We start from the raw sequence: 21,668 nt of genomic DNA, 5'->3' as shown, positions 1-21,668 counted from the left end.
GCAGGCTGGCCAAGCCCCCCAGCAGGCACCCTCACCCCATGAGTGTGTGGCCAGCCTGGGTGAGTGGCTGATGGTTGTTTGCAGGCTGGCCACAACCCCCAGCCACCCAAGCTCCCAGTGGAGGCTGCCTGGAAGCAGGTATCTGGGATTTATTCATCTTCTATAATTGAAACTTTGTTGCCATGAGTGGAGGCCACAGCCGGCTCAAGGCAGGCAGAAAGCTTGGCTGGACTTCCTCCATCGCCCGGGAAACCAAGCCTCCTGCTTGCTGCAGCTCTTTGGCTTCTGGAAGCCATCTTGGTTGGGTTAATTTGCATATAGTCACTCTGATTGGCTGGTGGGCATGGCTTAGGGCATAGCAAAGGTACGGTCAATTAGCATCTTTGTCTTTTATTAGTGTAGATTAACACCTCTATCATTTCATATAATTATCATTTCGTTTGTTTGCCAATACTCACCTGAGAATATGCTCCCATTGATTTTAGAGAGGGAGGAAGGGGGAGAGAGAGAGACAGGAACAGACACAGAGAGAAAAAGAGAGATGTGAGAGAGAAACATGGATCAGTTGCCTCCCACAAGTACCTTGACTGGGGATCAAACTGCAACCTAGGTATGTGCCTAACTGGGAATCAAACCTGCAACCTTTTAACCATCAAGACGATACTATAACCAACAGAGCCACCTGGCCAGGGCAATTATAATTTCTTTTTAATCCTCTACTATTTCTTTATCATGTACTATTTTGTTTTCCTTCATTGCCCTTAGCAGAACATTTGGTCATCTTATTTGTTTTCATGTTATGCTCTTTATTCCCCCAGTATATTATTAGCATCATGAGAACAGAGGTCTTGTTAACCTTTTTCATTAATGAGTACTCAGAGCCCAACACAGTTCTTGGCAAATATTAATATTCAATAATTTTTTAATGAATGAGTAACTGAAAGTATCACAGTCTCTTTCAAATAATTTTACTTCAGTATACTCTGGCTACTTCCTCACTTCCCATTAAAAGGCAAATTTATTCATGTTAATTATTGAGCTTGCCTAATCTGTCAGGACATTCATGTGACAAATTGAATTATCAGATCATTTTTCATGCTTTGCCAGTTTTCATGTATCATAAATGTTATTTATAACTTTCATTGGTGGTTTCTTTCAGGGTGAACCAGGTAGTATAATTATGTCATCACTGCCAGGACCAAAGGGTAATCCAGGATATCCAGGTCCTCCTGGAGTACAAGTAAGCAACCAGTTATTTTCTTCTTTGCAATATTGATTTAATCAAATCACAGCATCACTTCTTTTTTCTTTTTAGCTTTTAGTTATAGAAATTATCACCTGAAGTTTGATAGACATTGCAAGTACTTCTATCTGAAGATGAAAGCAATCTGGACCAGGGAGAATTTTAAGAAGCACTGCTGTTTTTTGTTTTTTGTTTGTTTGTTTGTTTGTTTGTTTGTTTGTGTTTTTTTTTTTACTTTTCTATATAATTTCCATGGAGATACTTGTTTTATTATTTGGAAGCAGAAATAGGCTTCTATATTTTTATTTTTGTGCTATGGGGATCAGTAGGATTAGTCTTAATAATTATAAATGGTCTGATTAAAAAGAAAATTGACCTAGATCTTCCATTTAAGGCATTAGAAGATATTATTTGTAACACTATCAGTTATACATATTTTAGGTTGAAGGAATACAATTGATGGATCAACTACAATCTTAAAAAAAAGTTATATTAGCCTACAAATAACAAATATGCATAGAGACAGTAATAACGGGAGTATTTGTAGATTAGGAAGTCAATTTCTTGAGGTTTATATTTATGAGGATTAATCCCTTTGCCAAAAACAAAAATCAATACTTTCTAATATTTGATCACTAACATAAAATGTCAAGGACTTTTTAAAACTACCTTCTCATATCATACTTATCGCCTATCCATATGCTCTTAAGTACTTTCAACTTTATCCATTATCTTTTATAAATTTGTATTATGTAATATTAGATGCCTGGTGCATGAGATTCGTGCATAGGTAGGGTCCCTAGGACTGGCCAGTGATCAGGGCTGATCTGTGGGATGACAGGCGGGGAGATTGGAAGGCCCCCACTGGCACCTGCCTTGGCTGGCCTGACACCTCCCACTCGCTGGCCCCACCTCCCACCTCCAGTTGCCTCCCTCTGTGAAGTGACCGGCGGGGTGATCAGGGGGGCTCCTGCTGACACCCGACTTGGGTGGCCTGGGGTCTGTGGGCTGGGGGCAGCTTCTGCATTGAGCATCTGACCCCTAGTGATCAATGCATGTCATAGTGACCGGTCATTCCACTGGTTGTTCTGCCGTTTAGTTGATTTGCATATTAGGCATTTATTATATAGGATTTGAAAATATAGCAGAATGCATGCAAAATATATGTATGCTATGAAGCATAAATACCCAATGAACACCTGTCACCCCAACACAACATGTAAGAACTAGAATATTACAAATAATTTTGGATAAACTTGTGGTTTCTGCCTTTTCTCAAGTCATAACTATCATCACAAGTATTCCATTGCTTCTTTTTTTTTATTGTGTTACATATGTCTCCTTTTTCCCTGATTGACATCCCCCGCCACTCCCGCCTCCCAAGACATTGTTTCTTAAAAATAGTTTTGCTATATATATTTTTACATAAAAACAATAGAATACTTAGTAGTTTTACTTTTAAAATAATATAATACATATGTGTCTTTCTACAAAATTTTCTATTTGATATGTAAAGATTCATCTATATGATTATATGTGTCTCTAGTTCATTCAGTTTCATTTCTACAAAATATTTCATTGTGTAGCTATACTACAATTTGTTTCTCCAATCTCCTATTGTTGAATATTTGGGTTGTGTCAGGATTTTTTAAAATTAAAAACAATTCAGGATTTATAACTAGATATAAAATTGCTAGATTTGAAGGGATTCAATTTTTCAAGTGTTTAAGATGATAAATTGTGTTCCACAACAATTGCATCATTTTCTTATTTTTTCCAGTTATTCTTACTTCCTTTGTCATCTTTAATCTTATTTCATTGATTCTAAACAATTGAATCTAAACATCAAAATAAACAAGCGAGCAGAACAGAAACAGACTCATAGGTACAGAGAAAATATTGACAGTTGCTAGATGGGATAGGGATTAGGGGAGATGGGTAAAAAGATGAAGGTTTTACCAAATACAAATTGGTTGTTACAGCATAGTTGTGGGGATGTAAAGTACACCATAGGGAATAAATAATTAGAATAACATTCTAATAACTATGCATGGTGTCAGATGGGTATGAGATTTATCAGGATGATCACTTAGTAATATAATGTCTAACCATTGAGGTTTACACCTGGAATTAATATAATAATGTATGTCGACTGTAATTGAAAAATAAAAAATGATTTAAAAATAAAAAGTATAAAAGCCACCTTGAAACTAATAGCGTTCCCTTCCCAGTTCTAGCATAAGAGCACCACTCGATGTCCATCTTTATCACTTTATTTTCTAAAACTTCCTTATGATGTGTTTGTTCCACATTTGTTATCTACCACTGTAAAACATAAGTTTTCTAAAAGTTTCACCCATCTGTTTAGTTGATATTTTTAATCCTTTTTGCTTCCTTTATAACAGGGCCCAGCTGGTCCCATTGGTTTACCAGGGCCAATTGGTTCTCCAGGACCACCAGGTTTGATGGTAAGCTTGCTTGTGTAATTTTATTTCTCCCTCTTTTATTTTTATTTCCTTCTTTGAAAGTGTAATGCATTTTCAATCTTTACCATCTAGAATAATCTTACTAACGAGAGATTTAACAATGTCATCATGAACAATATATGCTAAGTAATAGCTCCATTGTATAGATGGGAAAAATTAGGGTCACAAAATGAAAGATTTAGAATAAAGTATTTTGCTGTTACCTCTTGATATGTCAGTGTTGAAGTCGATTCTGGCCATTTCATGAAGTCTTCCACAACGGTTCTCTAGTAAATAAAACATGTTTCATCAAAATGAAGTTTTCTTTTTTCTTTTTAAAATTTTTATTGATTTTTTTACAGAGAGGAAGGGAGAGGGATAGAGAGTTAGAAACATCGATGAGAGAGAAATATCGATCAGCTGCCTCCTGCACACCCCCTACTGGGGATGTGCCCACAACTAAGGCACATGCCCTTGACCAGAATAGAACCTGGGACCCTTTAGTCCGTATGCCGATGTTCTATCCACTGAGTTAAACCAGTTAGGGCTAAAGTTTTCTTTTTAAGAGGAACAAACAAAGCTATTTACACAAAAAATCATCTCTGATTTCTTAGGGGCCTGTGACAAAATTGTAGTCCTATTGAGATTAGTGAACACTCTGCAGTGGGATAAGAATGTGTGTACCTCAGGGAAAAAGCAAAAACTTCTAAAGACTGAATGTGTGGGCAGACTATTAATTTACTACCTCTATGGATACTCATATTTTTTACTATAATAAATTCTTAGTATTTTCACTCCAGAAATACTCAGGTTTAATTCAACTCATGTTTTGGACTTACAGCTTTGCTGTTGCCCTCTTAAAAAGGCAAGAAAATTGTACTTCAGTCAAAGTAATTTCTGAGGTGCTACTCTATCATCAGCCATGCATTTAAGTGACAGTTTTCATTATACCGTTATAGATGCTACATTTTTGCCTATGACAGTTGTTCCTCTATTATTAAATAACATAAGAATCTATCAGAAAAGATTGTGATAACTGATTTCCTGGAAATATTTTTAAAGATGATTAGAAACATCCTTTATTTAGTTTGTTTTAGTTGTAGACATGCTGCAAAATATGAGACAGGGCTATGAAACTTTTTCTTAATTCTGTTGTTATAACATTGGTATACACTAAGTGTGTTGTTATACCTTGCATTTCCCTAACTTTTGTGGCACATAACTTATTCATTCTGCACTTCTAAATGTCCTTTCAATTAACCTTGATTCAACTGGTGAAGCCAAGACTTAGAAATGCCACCAAAGTACAATATGTAATTAAATAGGTCCCTTGATATCAAGAGGTGACACACTTGGGCAAACAAATGTCTATTTAACTTTTAAAACCTTGTAACATTCTCAAATATACAAAATCAGATCACATAAAAATAAAACTGTACTAAAATATTTAACATTAGAGGCCCAGTGCATGGATTTGTGCACTCATGGGGTCCCTCAGCCTGGCCTGTGCCCTCTTGAAATCCAGGAAACTTTGGGGGATATTGGCCAGGTCTGTAGGGACCTGACTGAAAGTGGCAATCCAACATCCCCTGAGAGATGTAGGAAGTGGAAGGCGGCCAGGGAGGAACCCAAGCCAGGGCTGGGCATCATGCTGCTCCCACTCATCCTGGCCACACTGCGCCTGCTGCCACTGCTGCTTGGTAGTGCTACTGCAGCGGCGGAGAGGCTTGTGCCACTGAAGTGGCATTTGCCAGCCATGAGCCCAGCTTCTGACTGAGCATTGCTCCCACTGTGGGAGTGCACTGACCACCAGGGGGCAGTTCCTGCATTGAGTATCTGCCCCTGGTGGTCAGTGTGCATCATAGCGACCCATTGATCAGTTGTTTGGTCACTTAGGCTTTTATATATAGACTAGAGACAGGATGCATGAAAATTCATGCACTGGATGGGGGTCCCTCAGCCCAGCCTGCCCCGTCTCAGTCGAGGAGCCCTCAGGGGAAGGAGGTGACAGGGCGATCAGGGGAAGGCGACTCCCCATCACACCTCTGCTGCTGCCACTGCCAGCTGTGTAAGCCTCGGCCAGCCCTGTCTCCTGAGCCTTGGGTGGCCCTGGGCACCTGGGCAGCCACCATTTGAGACTTGCTTGTGCCTCGGGCTGGCCCTGGGCAGCTGGGCAGCCAACATCCGAGGCTTGCCTGCCCCTCAGACGTTGGCTGGGCTGCCGCTATCCAGGGCTTGCCTGCGCCTTGGGCTGGCAGTGGGTGGCTGGGGTGCAGAAGGTACTGGGGTATTCCAGAGGCAGACACGTGGAAAGGCCAGGCCTGCCTGGTGGCAGGCCCGACCTTGCCATGCTCCTGCCACCACAACAGGGCTGAGGGGACTGGGCACTGCCATCTTGTGGCTGTGGGCGCCACCATCTTTGAGGGTGTGGCAGTCAATTAGCATATTCCCTCCTTGTTGGCTGTGGGTGCCGCCATCTTTGTGATAGTGTGAGGGTCAATTAGCATATTCCCTTTTTTTTAGATAGGATGTTATTTATTGATTTATTTTTATTTTCTCTTACTCTCCACCTTTTTTATTATTCAAAAATCAAATATATTATATTTAAATCATCCACCGTCAATTTTTATTAATGTACCATCATTTTCCCAAGATATGAAGTTTCAGAATTTCTTTGGAATACTTTTTCATGGTTCTAGGTTTAACAAAACTGTTGAAAACTTAAATTCCACTCTAGCTCCCTGAATTCTCAAGACAGTTGCTAATGTAAATATATATATATATATATACTAGGGGCCCGGTGCACGAAATTCGTGCACTGGGTGTGTGTGGGCGGGGGCAGGCCAGCCTGCCCCCTCTCACATACAGGGAGCCCTCAGGCGTTGACCCCCATCACCCTCCAATCGCAGGATCGGCCCCTTGCCCAGGCCTGACGCCTCTGACAGAGGCATCAGGCCTGGGCAGGGGACCCTCATTTCCTCCCATCACTGGTTCTGCCCCCAGCCCAGGCCTGATGCCTCGGCCAGAGGCATAGACCCCCATCACCCTCCGATCGCCTGATCGGCCCCTTGCCCAGGTCTGACACCTCCGCCAGAGGTGTCAGGCTTGGACAGGGGACCCCCATCTCCCCCTGATCACTGGCTCTGGCCCCCACCCAGGCCTGAGGCCTCTGGCCCAGGAATCAGGCCTGGGCAGGGGACCCCCATCTCCCTCTGATCGCTTGCTCCACCCCCCGCCCAAGCCTGACGCCTCTGACCCAGGCTTTAGGCCTGGGCAAGGGGACCATCATATCCCCCCAACGCCTGGCTCTGCCCCCCACCCAGGCCTGATGCCTCGGCCAGAGGAGTTGACCCTCATCACCCTCCGATCACCAATCACCGGATCGGCCCCTTGACCAGGCCTGAGGCCTCTGGCAGAGGTGTTAGGCCTGGGCAGGGGACCCCCAGCTCCCCGTGGTTGCAGGCTCCGCCCCTGCCCAGGCCTAACACCTCTGGCCTAGGCGTCCGGCCCGGGCAGCGGGGACCCACAGCTGCAGCGGCCCCGCGATTGTGGGCTTCGCTTTAGGCCCAGGCAAGGGACTTCTAGCTCCCGGGACTGCCAGCTTCGACCGTGCCCAGCTCCCATCGCTGGCTCCACCCCTACTTCCTGCTATCACTGGCCAGGGCGGCAAAGGCACCTGATTCTCCGATCATGGCTTGGGGGGCAGGGCAAAGGTGGCCCCAGGGCCGCCTTTGCCCTGCCCCCCAGCTCTTAGCTCCCCCCTTGGTTTCCGATCACTGTCAGTGGCAGGGGGCTTCTTCCTGCTTTCCCTTTCGCCTCCCTGCACTGTGCCTACATATGCAAATTAACTGCCATCTTGTTGGCAGTTAACTGCCAATCTTATTTGGCAGTTAATTTGCATATAGCCCTGGTTAGCCAATGAAAAGGGTATTGTCGTATGCCAATTACCATTTTTCTCTTTTATTAGATAGGAGATAGATAGATAGATAGATAGATAGATAGATAGATAGATAAATAGATAGATAGATATAGATAGATATAGATATAGATGATATAGATATAGATGATATAGATATAGATATAGATGTATATGTAGATGTAGATGTAGATGTAGATATAGATATAGATATAGATATAGATATAGATATAGATATAGATATAGATATAGATATAGATATAGATATAGATATATAAAAGCCTAATATGCCAAGTGTCCCCTTGGGAGTCTGACCGGGAGACCAGGAGCTCGATCACTCGCTATAACATGAACTGACCACCAGGGGACAGCATGGAATGAAGGAAGGCCCTGGCCAGCAGCCAGCATCTGGGGAAGAAAGGCCCCAGCCAGCAGCCAGCAACCAGGGAAGGAAGGCCCCGGCTGGCAGCCAAAAGTCAGGGAAGGAAGGCCCTGGCTGGCAGCCAGAAGGCCCTGATCAGCCCTAATTGCCAGCCAGGTCTAGGGACCCTACTTGTGCATGAATTTTGCTCACTGGGCCTCTAGTTTTAATAGAAAATACATATTAAAAATTTTATATTGCTTTTGTATGCACATAGTTTAAAGATTGCTTTTAAAACCTAGAAATAGACCCAAGCCATTATGCTCAATTAATATTTTACAGAGGCAAGAGCATAAAATGGAGTCATGATAGTCTCTTCAATAAATGGTGCTGGGAAATTTGGTCACATACATGTAAAAAATGAAACTAGATCACCAACTTACACCATACACGAAAACAAACTCAAAATGGTTAAAGGGCCGAAACCGGTTTGGCTCAGTGGATAGAGCGTCGGCCTGCGGACTGAAAGGTCCCAGGTTCGATTCCGGTCAAGGGCATGTACCTGGGTTGCGGGCATATCCCCAGTAGGAGATGTGCAGGAGGCAGCTGATCAATGTTTCTCTCTCATCGATGTTTCTAACTCTCTATCTCTCTCCCTTCCTCTCTGTAAAAAATCAATAAAATATATTTTTAAAAAAATGGTTAAAGGACTTAAATGTAAGAAGAGAAACCATCAAAAGCTTAGACTCCATAGGCAGCAAAATATCAGACATATGTTGTAGCAATATCTTTACTGATGCAGCACCTGGGGTATTGGAAACTAAGGAGAAAAAAAAACAGATGGGACTACATCAAAATAAAAAGCTTCTGCACAGCAAAATAAACCATCAACAAAACAACAAGAAAGCCCACTGCATGGGACAACATATTTACCAATATTATCTCTGATAAGGGTTAATCTCCAAAATTTACAGGGAACTCATACAACTTAACAAAAGGAAGAGAAATTATCTGATCAAAAATGGGCAAAGGACCTAGACACTTTTCAAAAGAGGACATACAGAAGGCAGAGAGGCATATGAAAACATGCTCAAAGTCACTAATCATCTGAGAGATGCAAATCAAAACAACAATGAGTTGGAATCTCACACCTGTCAGAATGGCTATCATCAACAATTCAACAAATGACAAGTGCTGGCGAGGATGTGGAGAAAAAGGAACCCTCGTGTACTGCTGGTGGGAATGCAGAATAGTGCAACCACTGTGGAAACTGGTATGGAGTTTCCTAAAAAAATTAAAAATGGAACTGCCATTTGACCCAGAAGTCCCACTTGTAGGACTATATCCCAAGAAACCAGAAATACCAATCAGAAAGTATATATTCACCCCTATGTTCATAGCAGCACAATTTACAATAGCTAAGATTTGGAAACAGCCTAAGTGCCTATCAGCAGAGGAGCGGATTAAAAACCTGTGATACCTACACAATGGAATACTATGCTGCTATAAAAAAGAAGGAACTTTTACCATTTCCAACAGCATAGATGGAACTGGAGAGCATTATGCTAAGCAAAATAAGCCAGTCGGAGAAAGATAAATATCACATGATCTCGCTTATATGTGGGATATAATGATCAACATAAACTGATGAACAAAATAGATCCAGAGACAAAGGATTGTGGGAGGGAGGTTAGAAAGCAACCAAAGGACTTGTATGCATGCATATTAGCATAACCAATGGACACAGACACTGTAGCAGTGAGGGCTTGCCCTCGGGGGTGGGAGTGGCCTGCGGGTGTCAATTGGGGGAAAAGGAGGCATATGTAATATTTTAAACAAAAAAAGAAAATGAAAAAAAGATTGCTTTTGTCAATAAAACTATACCATCTTTCACAATATTCTAAACAAATTAAGAACTGTGATATAGAACAAAAATTATACCTGATAAAACAGGAACCAGCACAGTAGGTAATATTATATCAAAAAAAAGTTTTAATGGTTCCAGATATATACTCAACAACTAAGCATACACTCAGGGAAACAAAAAATCAAAAGCAAATGAAACAAAAATTATGACACAAATGACCGTATCTATAATTCCACTAAATCTTTAATTATGGACAAGTCCTGTAAACACATCTTTTTAGAATTAGAGAGTTAATTGCCTTATGTTACCTAAATTAACCTATAATTCTGACATGAGAAATTTGATGTTTGTTGACATTAACTTTTTTACTTATTTTGGCACTAGTGTCTGTATCCATCCTTGAATGTCTTCCCCTGCCCACTCGTATCCTGACATGAGAATTCTCCACATTGATCTACTTTGTTTAAATTATTTAAAATGTGTGTCTGACTAGAAAGCAATGAGGAAAAATAGAAAATATTATATTGAAGGGCGTCCTCATTTTTTATGCAACAAAATAATTTTTAAATAAACATTAATATAACACTTGTTTCCTTTTCTGTGTCTTCAATTCTTAGGGCCCTCCTGGTCCACCGGGACTTCCAGGACTAAAGGTATTTTCTTTTTCTTTACATCTTTTATTTGGTGTGGATTTTTTTGTTATTGTCAATGAGATTTTAAGCTGAATCTTATATCTTCAGGGTAATATGGGCTTAAATTTTCAAGGACCCAAGGGAGAAAAGGTAAGTAAAGATAAAAGGGGATTATTCATCCCCAAGTTTGTTCCTTTCATAGTCATTTGAACTTGTCATTTTGCCTCTTGTCACTTTGCTTACATGTTATATTATTTTCTGTGTAAATTATGAAATACCACATTCTTATTTTATCTTGCAAATAGGGTGAGCAAGGTCTTCAGGGCCCTCCTGGGCCACCAGGGCAGATCAGTGAACAGAAAAGACCAATTGATGTAGAATTTCAGAAAGGAGATCAGGTGAGTGTGTGGAGAGAAAATCAATTAGCATCTGCTATAAAAGTGGCATTCCATTAAAATGAATTATAAGCTCTAAATGATTACATTGTTTTAAAAATAACAAGGATTTGAGATAATTAAATGTTTAAAGAACTTTACTGATGTATAATATACTATATACTTTATAATCCATCCACTTAAAATGTAAGATTACATTTTCTAGTATATTTACAGGGGGGAATCTGTAATACTTTCAACAAAAAAAGATAAATTTTTAAAAATCATTAATACTCTCATTTTAAGTATTATCTTGTTATTTATCTCAAAATTTGACTTGACCATACACTAAAAATTAAATGAAGTGAAAAAAGATGGTCCATTTGCCTAGCAGATTTTGACTTTGAATTAAAAACATCCTGTTATCTTTGGTTATACTACATGAGTCTATAGTTCAGCTTCATAAAAGCATTTCAATCTAGTTGTAGTATTAACAGTATTAATAGTGCTTTCCTTTCCTCTACTACTACATAGGGACTTCCTGGTGAACGAGGGCCTCCCGGACCTCCAGGGATGCGTGGTCCTCCAGTAAGTAACCTAATTTTTTTTAGCATCATTTAATGTAAATTGGTATTAATATATAGCATTCCATGAACCAATGTAAAACTATTTTTGTATGTCCAGGGCCCTCCAGGTGGTGTGAAAGGTGAGAAGGGTGAACAAGGAGAACCTGGCAAAAGAGTAAGTGTTATAATTACTAATACTCTGCAAAATTTTTTTAAATATTTGAGTATAAATTCATTCTTTCCCTTTAAATCCTATTTTTATTGCTTCAAAATGTCACAAATGAATACATAAAATATTATTTTATTTAAATGTTATAATATTGAAGTCTATTTATTTATTATAATATTGAAGTCCAAAACATCTACTTAATATAGTCCAAGTCAGGAATAAAGGTTGTTATGTTCTTTAATCTCATACTTCTTAAACAGCAAGTTTATATTCTTGCATTTCTTTGAATCCTAGGGTAAACCAGGCAAAGATGGAGAGAATGGCCAGCCAGGAATTCCAGTGAGTAAAGTCCATTACCCCAGGGAAAAAAAAAAAAGGCAAGGTCAGGAAGCAGGATAGCAGAGAGGCTTATATTTGGAATAGTTTAAATGAGTGGAAATTACTCTTTTTCTTTTGAACATGAATTTGAAATTCCTGTTTTTGTGTCAGATTTTTTTGAAACCAAAATCTGATTCTGTATTTTATTTTTTAATTAAATTGATTGCAGTAACCTTGATTAATAAAGTTATATAGGTTTTAAGTGTACAATTCTATAATACATCATTTATATATTGCATTGTGTATTTATCACTCAAAGTCAAATTTCTCTTCATCACCATATATTTGACCCCCTTTACCCTTTACTACCTCCCCCAAGCCTCCTTCTCTCTGTTAACCATCATACTATTGTCTGTTTCTATGAGTTGTTTTTTGTTTGTCTTCATTGTTCATTATTTCTTTTTGTTTTATATTCCACTTATGAATGAAATCATATGGATCTTGACTTTTTCTGTTTGACTTATTTCGCTTAGCGTAATATTCTCAAGATCAATCCATGTTGTCACAAATGGCAGTATTTCATCTTTCCTTATTGAGTAGATTCCATTGTATGTATGTGTATACACACACACACACACACACACGTATGTTTAAGCCAGGTTTATTGAGATATAATGTTTGTACTGTAAAATGAATCATTATTAACATACAGCTATGTGTGTATTGACAAATGCATATATCTGTGTTACCAACTCCATAATCAAAAACAATTCCATCATCCTCAAAAGTTTCATCACACTCCTTTTTTTCATAGTCATCCCATCCCCTCCATCCCAAATTAAGTGTCTGGCAAAAATTGATCTGTTCTTGCTCTAACTGGTTTGGCTCAGTGGATAGAGCATTGGCCTGCGGACTGAAGGGTCCCAGGTTCGATTCCGGTCAAGGGCATATACCTTGGTTGCGGGAGTGTGCAGGAGGCAGCTGATCGATGTTTCTAACTCTCTATCCCTCTCCCTTCTCTGTAAAAAATCAATAAAATATGTTTTTTTTAAATTGATCTGTTCTTTATCCCTACAATATTACCTATTCCATAGTATCATACAAATGAAATCATATTGTATATAGACTTTCAAGTTTATTTTTCAATTTCACAGTTTACATTCAATATTATTTTGTATTAATTTCAAGTGTACAACATTGCAGTTAGACAATCATATAGTTTACAAAGTGGTCTCCCCAATACTTTAAGTACCCACCAGCACCATACATAGTTATCACTCTGTTCTCTGTATCTATGAGTCTTTCTCTTTGTTTATTCATTTGTTTTGCTTTTTAGACTCCACATATGGACCTAGAGCAGTGACGGCAAACCTTTTGAGCTCGACGTGTCAGCATTTTGAAAAACCCTAACTTAACTCTGGTGCCGTGTCACATATAGAAATTTTTTTATATTTGCAACCATAGTAAAACAAAGATTTATATTTTTGATATTTATTTTATATATTTAAATGCCATTTAACAAAGAAAAATCAACCAAAAATATGAGTTTGCCTGTCACCTCTGACACGCGTGTCATAGGCTTGCCATCACTGACCTAGAGGGTATTATGCTAAATGAAATGAGTCAGACAGAAAAGGACAAATACAACATGATTTCACTTCTATGTACATAGCCTTTTGAATTAGTATTCATTTACATAGCATAATGCATTGTACTGTGTATCAATAGTTCAATCACTTTTATTGATGAATAGTATTTGTTTGTATGGGTGTAGCAAGACAGACTTATTCAATTGCCCATTGAAGGGTATTTTGATTGTTTCTGGTTTGGGCCATTATGAATAAAATTTCTAAAATCATTCACATACAAATTTTTGTATGAACATAAGTTTTTTAAGTAAAAGTTTTGACAGATAATTCAAATTACTAAGAAATGGAGAAACATTTAAAACATGTCAGTCCAGGAACATTATTTCAAGCAACCTTAGTATTAAGAGTATCCACAGTAGATATTAAAAGAAGTTTTCGAGGACAGATAGGAAATTTGATGACATTTGGAGAGAATTTCAAAGGAAAAGGATTATTCTTAACAAGACTGGAAGCTGGAAACAATAAAATCACATAAATTTACTTACATGTAATTCTGCTGAACAGGCAGTCCACAACTTATAAACTACAGATTCACAAATGGCTTAAACATATAAAATGGTATAAGAGGAGGTAAATTCAGGGCCTCAGTTCCTGTTTTGTTTGTTTGTTTTGTTTTATTGTTGCTTTTTGAACATTTTTTCTTTGTTTAATGATTAGAAGCCATGATATTCAACAATTTGCCTGATTGTTTTCTATAGCTATACCCAGGGAAAAGGCTGTTCTCGGTATTGGGAGAACTCAAATTAGGTCAAACAAAGGTAGTCTTGCCAGTGGAGTCTTTTGGGTAACCATTATACAAGTGAAATAATGACACTTCTGTGGGAAAGGGTCTTTGAAGAAGCTCCAACCAAGTTTTTTTTTCTCTTCCAGTTGTTGCCAGGCTACTGTTTTTAACCTTAAGTATTATTGGTTTTCGAAGCTACTGAGAAGCTAAGGAGGGGTGATGGGAATAGATAAAGCAAATTAAAAGGTCACTTGTTTTCAATAAATGCTTCCTGGATGGCTGCAAGTCTTTGGTTAATTTCTAGAGTTCTAAAAGGTTTGACTCCAGCTACTTTTTTTATGGAGGAGAGGATTTGGAGATGTCCTTCATTTTTGCTGATGCCACACTGTCCTCTTTGTTTTAAAGGGTTTGCCTGGTGATCCTGGTTACCCTGGTGAACCTGGAAGGATTGGAGAAAAGGTAAGACTTTTAATACTTCGAAGTGACTGATTTTATCCTAGTTATAATAATAATTCATTTCTCTCCCAAGACTGAGTTATAATTGAAAAGTTCTAAATAACTAGCTTTTGTATTCAAGACATACATTCTTTATCCATCTTTTGGTGTTGCCCTCTTTTTTCAAATACCACTTCCTCTGAATTTTCATCTATTGTTCTAAATCACAGTCCATGAGGAATTGTTTAATTTCAGCATTTCCATTGTGAAAAGTTGATCCCTTTACTTTAAATATGTATCTGCAAAACTTTTGTTCTCCGGAAAGAAGATTCACCACTATTTTAGTGAGGTCCTCCTACTAAAAAGGCTTATAGTTGTGACTTTAATGTCTTCATGAAACATTTCCATTCTGTATGCAATTATTGTCTAGGAGTCTGTGACTAATTCTTTGTTGTTTTTTTTCTTTCATTTGACTATGTAGCCTGACTGTAGACATTTATTTAGTTGCCTATTTTAAAAGTGACATTGAAAGAATGTATGAAGCACACAATTCCCATATATATCAGATCACAAAATATCCAGTTTTCCAATCTCTTTGGTCTCTAGTTGCTTTGTATAAAAGCTCAAACTAAAAAGCTTTGTTTTGCAGGCAAGGTGTTACAAACTTAAGTATTCTGAGGCCACTATTTAAATGGTGGTTTATCTCAAAATTAGATCTGAGTTTTATCTTGGAATAAGAGGCACAAGTAGAATAAAGGAAATTGCATATATTCAGAGAATACGGTTGTTTTTCAAGTATTAAGTAAAAAGTTATAGGACAGTGTAACTTTTTCCATTGATTTGAGAGAGAAACGTAGATTGATTGTCTCCCATAAGCAATCAGACCTGTAGCCTGTGTATGTGCCTTAGCTGATAATCGAACCTACTACCTTTTGGTGTATAGCCGTTGCTCCAACCAACTGAGGAACACCAACCAGGGCTAGGACAGAACAACTTTTTAAAGTAAAAAGAGCTTATAGATAGGTTTCTATTAACAAGTCTAGAACAAGAGTAGAGTTGTGGGAGAGAAATCTATTCTTGGGTATTGACCAGTAGAGTAACAATTGAATACTGTGTTCTTCATGCTGTCTTAGCTAGTGGTTAAGGGTAATAGTTTTGTTTGAATTTGTTTTTCATTAACTTCTAAGAGCAAAGTCACAAAGTAATTATGATTTATTAGCTATTCCTGATTATACTTAAGTCCATTAGCTAGAATATATCTGTCAATAATGGAAATTACACTAAATTTTTGCCTTTGACAAGGTTTATGAAAAGGAACATGGCTAAATATATAAATACGTAATGGCTTAAACTAATTATATTGGTACCAATTTGTTTATTCAGTATCTTCTTTATAAAATATTTACAGTTTCTTAGAAAACAGGAATTTTAAAATTAAAGGATGTTAGAGCTAGAAATATCTTAGAATCCTGCCTTATAGATAAGACAGAGAAATTAATTTACAGTGGGGCCTTGACTTACGAGTTTAATTTGTTCCGTGATGGAGCTCATAACTCAAATTACTCGTATGTCAAATAAAAAAGTGAACGAGTGAGACACGTGATGCTGGGCTGATGTGGCGTTCACTGTGAAGTTCGCTGTGCCAACTAGCAGTGCGGTATCTGAAGCTGGCTCATAACCTGAATTTTAGTTCGCAACTCAAAGCAAAAAATTGGCCAAGAGATGGCTCGCATCTTGAAAACTCATTAGTTGGGACACTCCTAAGTCAAGGCCCCACTGTATTTGGTCAAGATTGTATAGCTTATAAATCTGAAATAGCATTACAGATCTTCTCAGGCTTATCTCAATACTGTTTTATGTATCTCATGATGTAGTTTTTGATATATTTTATTTTGGATTTCTGGGACTTTATGAATGTTATCTGTTATGCTTTTGAAGAAATGGATGTTTCAATTTGATTTTCACTAACCTATTTTAAAATTGTATTGAACAGGGCCAAAAAGGTGACATTGGCCCACCTGGCCCTCCTGGACTTGTAAGTTTTTTAGTCTTCATTTATCAAATGTATTAATGAATTTTCATTTTTGTGCCTTAATTATATACTATGTACCCTATTTATAGTGGAACACAAAATTCCTAGTCATTATCAACTTCTACTGTCTTAAAAAATTTTACATCTAAAAATGTTAGTGATGTTGACCTCAAAGTCTTTGTATTGTTCTGCCTGTATATTACATCTCCACAGTAAAGCTCCAAAATTATGAGTTTGGGTTGTTATGCATCATGCTTACCAAATCATTTCTCAAGTAACCAGCAGGTGGTGCAAGTGTTGCTTACAAAGTTTCAATAAAAGAAACTGTTGGGGAATTAGGAATTGGTTCTTTCCCCTGCAGAGCTCAAGGTAAAGCAGAATTTGGTCTAAGGAGGTTTTCTCAATTTTTAATTGTCTGAGTCACACCTCTTTTTCCCCCTGAGTGTGTGCTTCTAGGGACCTTTAATAACAAATGTAGCAAACTGCTTCATGAAATGATAATTGGGGGATTTAGAGATTTTTTTGCCATGTTTGCATCCACCGTGAAATTTAAATAAAATATATTTTCATTTTATTAAGAATAAAATATCATGTTGCAATTTGACAGATTGGTTTTCATTTGGCTAAAATTTGGTAAGACTCTTGATTTTAAACTGTATTAAAATCTGCTATGTGCAAGTGCCATGAAACCTATGTACTCAGATAAAATTATATTATTTTTCCCATAGTGAGCTTCAGATGTTGATACTTAGTACCTTATTAAATCTAACAAGGATATACTTTTTAAAATATTATATAATTTTATTCACTTTAATTTTAAAATCAGTTTTAGTACTTTAATAAATCATTTCTTTATCAAATAAGATGATTAAAATTTTGATGAATATCAGAAGACATGAAAATTTTGAGAATCAGTTCTTTCCAGCATCTCACTTTCCCCTTTGAATTGCTATCCCAATTCTAGGTCCCACAACTTTCAGTGTTCTTTTGTCTGAATGTTTCTTATATCCAGTGAAATATCACACTTTGCCAGTAGGTGTAGATTTGTACATTGGACGGATACTTTCTTAAATCTAAAGCTTACTAACCTTTCTAGCTTTATGAGCTTAATTTCTTTGTATTTAGATTTTTTAGTATGAAATTCTTTTTTTTCTAATTTTTTATTGATTAAGTTATTACATATGTGTCTTTATCCCCACATTATCCCCCATACCCCCCACTCATGCCCTCACCCCCCTGTTGTCTGTGTCCATTGGTTAGGCCTATATGCTTGCATATAAGTCCTTTGGTTGATCTCTCCCCCTTACCCTCACCCTCCCCTACCTTCCCTCTGAGGTTTGACGGTCTGATCGATGCTTCTCTGTCTCTGAATCTGTTTTTGTTCATCAGTTTATGTTTTTCATTATATCCCATAAATGAGTGAGATCATGTGAAATTCTTTAGATGCTGAGGTTCTAAGAAGACAGAGAGAAAAATAATAATCAGTTCATTGATTTTAATCAATAAAGTCTTCCTGGAAGAGATGAGTTTTCTTTATCTTTTTTTTTTTAAGAGAAAGAAAAAAATGGGTTGATAAAGGGAAAGGTTGGAAGAAGGCATTATTGATATTTTAAATGGCATATCCTATCTAATAAAGATGGAATATGCAAATTAACCATCACTTCATGACAAAGATGGTGGCACCCACAGCCAACAAGGAGGGAATATGCAAATTGACAAGACAAAGATGGTGGCGGCCAGACCAGGACACTTGCATCGCTATGGCGACGATGCATGCATTCTGCTGTGCCCGCCTCCAGGCCTCTGGGCAGTGTGCGAAGGCAGAAGGTGACTCTGGGCTGGAGCGAAGGTGGTACTGGCAGCCAGGGGAAGGAAGGCCTATTTTTGCACAAATCCTCTTGCATCAGGCCTCCAGTTAAAAAATTAAAAATAAAATGGCATATTCAAAACAAAGACAAGGATGTGTAAGTTGCATGAAGTGGTTATAATCAGATAGACCTCACTCTACTAAAAATTCATCAGTAGTAAAAGCAGGAGATAAAAAAGGGAAGAAAGGTATTGGAAAAGTGACTTGACAGAGTACAGGGTTACAAGTAGCATCAGATATAGTAAGAAGTGGTGAAAAAATTTTGAGTCTTTAACCACAGAAAAATTAGGTTTTGAGGAAGCATATCCTAGCAATAGATTTGGATTCAAGAGGAAAAGTTCAAAAGTGCTTCTGTTAGTCCAAGTGTGAGGTAAGGATAGTAACTGTGGCAAAGAAAAGAAGAGGGAACACTAGAGAGACATTTACAGTAAAGACTGATCAGGCTTAGGTTAAGTGATTGCAATGAACAGAATGTGAATTATAAGGCGAGATACACTAAAATAATGATAGCTCTATATTCCTGGAGCTCAGGAGAGTGGTAATATTATAACTGGTTTTGGACAATTTCTAATCAGTTGAAGGAGTGATATAGAATGTGACTCAATCTTTGTAATGGTAAATGATTTTGCATCTCAGCACTTTGTGAAAATGATGACATAATCATACATAGCTGCTAGGTTATCTTCTGGAGAATGAGATTCTGCTTTTTTTGAGTTCTTTTTCTTTCTTTTATAATAAAGGTAATTCCTAGGCCTGGGACTGGTGTAACTGTAGGAGAAAAAGGAAACATGGGATTACCTGGCTTGCCTGGAGAAAAAGGAGAGCAAGGATTTCCTGGAATACAGGGTCCACCTGGCCTTCCTGGACCTCCAGGTAAAAGGGACTATACTAATGCTCTTGTGTTTGTATTATGGAATTGGCACAAAAAGGCAACACTCAAGCACTCAGAGGTTCCAGGAGAGACCTTTAATCAAGCAGCACTGCTGGCTCAGGGGATACAAAGATCCAAAGCCTGAAGAAGTGATACAATGAGATTGCCATATCCTAGCTAATAAAGAGTAATATGCAAATTGACCGTCACTCCAACACACAAGATGACCACCCCCATGTGGTCACAAGATGGCCACCACAGGATGGCCAGCAGGGGAGGGTAGTTATGGGTGACCAGGCCGGCAAGGGAGGGAAGTTGGGGGGAGACCAGGCCTGCAGGGGGGCAGTTGGGGGAGGGACCAGGCCTGCAGGGGGGCAGTTGGGGAGGGCCAGGCCTGCAGGGGAGGGAAGTTGGGGGCAATCAGGCTGGCAGGGTTGCAGTTAGGTGTCAATCAGGCTGGCAGGAGAGGAGTTAGGGGGTAATGAGGCTGGCAGGCAGAAGCGGTTAGGGGCAATCAGGCAGGCAAGAAAGCGAGTGGTTGGGAGCCAGCAGTCCTGGATTGTGAGAAGGATGTCTGGCTGCCCGTTTAGGCATGATCTCACTGGACATCCCTCAAGGGACACCAAGATTGGAGAGGGTGTAGGCTGGGCTGCGTCACACACACACACACACACACACACACACACACACACACACACCGTGCACAAATTTCATGCACCAGGCCTCTCTCTACTGTGTGTGTGTGTGTACGTGTGTGTGTGTGTGTATAAGAGAGAAACATGGTAATTAGTGTACAACTGTTACCCTTCCCATTGGCTAATTAGGGCGATATGCAAATTAACTGTCAGCCAAGATGGCGGCCGGCGGCCAGGCACCTGGAAGCGAACATGAGGCTTGCTTGCTTCAGTGACAGAGGACTCCAACATTACCCGCCTGTCACTACCGGCCTCTGAGCTGCAACTCTAAGCAACTGTATTACAAATATAAAAGCTAAACAAAAGCCCAGAAACCTGCTTTAGTCCGCCGGGCTTCAGCCAGCAGGATCACAACATTTTTTCAAATACAGAAGGTAAACAAAGGCCAGAAACCTGCTTTCAGCAGCAGAGGCCTAAGAGCTGGACCCAAGCCAAAGAGCTAAAGCTGTCCCAGAATAAAAAGAAAAAAGAAAAAAAGGAGCGGTTGGGAGCTTCAGTCACCCACCAGCCTGAAAACAGCCCTCAGCCCCTCACCCAGACTGGCCAGGCACACCAGTGGGGACCCCCACCCTGAAAGGGTGTGTGACCAGCTGCAAACAGCCATCATCCCCTCATCCAGGCTGGCCAGGCACCCCAGTGGGGAGCCCCATCCTGATCCAGGACACCCTTCAGGGCAAAACAGCCGGCCCCCACCCATGCACCAGGCCTCTATTCTATATAGTAAAAGGGTAATATGCCTTCCAGCACCGGGATCAGCGGAGCCGCAAGGCCTCCCAGCACCAGGATCAGCATGACAGGGGGCAGCGCCCAAACCCGAGGTCGCCCTGTGGCTCTGTGTGTGACAGAGGGCGGGGCCACAACCTCCCTATCGGCCCTGCTCTGTTTCGTGACAGGGGAAGGTGCCCCAACCCCCTGATCAGCCCTGTGCTGTGCCTGAGAGCGGGGAGCTCCCCAACCCCCTGATTGCCCTGCAGCTCTGTGTGTGACAGGCTGCAGGGCCCCAACCCCCTGGTCGGCCCTGCTCTGTGTGTGACAGGGTGTGGCGCCCCAACCCACCCCCCCCACAGGCCCTGCTCTGTGTGTGACGGGGTAGAGCCATAACCTCCCCATTGGCCCTGCCCTGAGTGTGGCAGGGTGCGGCGCCCCAATCCCCTGATCCACCCTGCTCTGTATTTGACAGGGGGCGGTGCCCCAACTCCCCTATCAGCCCTACTCTGTGAGTGACAGGGGGGAGCTCCCCAACCCCCTGATCGGCCCTGCTCTATGCGTGACAGGGTATGGAGCCCCAACCCTCCGATGGGCCCTGCTCTGTGAGTGACAGGGGGCAGCGCCCCAACCCCCTGATTGGCCCTGCTCTGTGCGTGACAGGGGGTGGCGCCACAACCTTCCCATCGACCCTGCCTTGAGTGTGACAGGGGGCGGTGCCCCAACCCCCCAATCGGCCCTACCCTGAAGCGTGACTGGGGGTGGCATCGCAACGTCCA

At 40.0% G+C, this 21,668-nt stretch overlaps 1 protein-coding gene across 1 annotated transcript in view; it reads left to right on the top strand.

The window, feature by feature from the left end:
• The window catches only part of COL4A5 (collagen type IV alpha 5 chain), a 337,925-nt gene that overhangs the window by 187,214 nt on the left and 129,043 nt on the right, over window positions 1–21,668 (top strand). The window contains exons 9-19 of the mRNA XM_059680111.1: window positions 1,160–1,240; window positions 3,649–3,711; window positions 10,470–10,505; window positions 10,593–10,634; window positions 10,790–10,882; window positions 11,393–11,446; window positions 11,543–11,599; window positions 11,888–11,932; window positions 14,690–14,743; window positions 16,713–16,754; window positions 19,359–19,491. Coding sequence (XP_059536094.1) covers window positions 1,160–1,240; window positions 3,649–3,711; window positions 10,470–10,505; window positions 10,593–10,634; window positions 10,790–10,882; window positions 11,393–11,446; window positions 11,543–11,599; window positions 11,888–11,932; window positions 14,690–14,743; window positions 16,713–16,754; window positions 19,359–19,491 — 700 coding nt within the window. The remainder of the gene's footprint in view (window positions 1–1,159; window positions 1,241–3,648; window positions 3,712–10,469; window positions 10,506–10,592; window positions 10,635–10,789; window positions 10,883–11,392; window positions 11,447–11,542; window positions 11,600–11,887; window positions 11,933–14,689; window positions 14,744–16,712; window positions 16,755–19,358; window positions 19,492–21,668) is intronic.

Source organism: Myotis daubentonii, chromosome X, assembly GCF_963259705.1.
Source record: "Myotis daubentonii chromosome X, mMyoDau2.1, whole genome shotgun sequence".
In the NCBI taxonomy this organism is placed as follows: domain Eukaryota; kingdom Metazoa; phylum Chordata; class Mammalia; order Chiroptera; family Vespertilionidae; genus Myotis; species Myotis daubentonii.
Note: the sequence above shows the minus strand (reverse complement) of the source record. Positions and strands in the feature narration are given on the sequence as shown.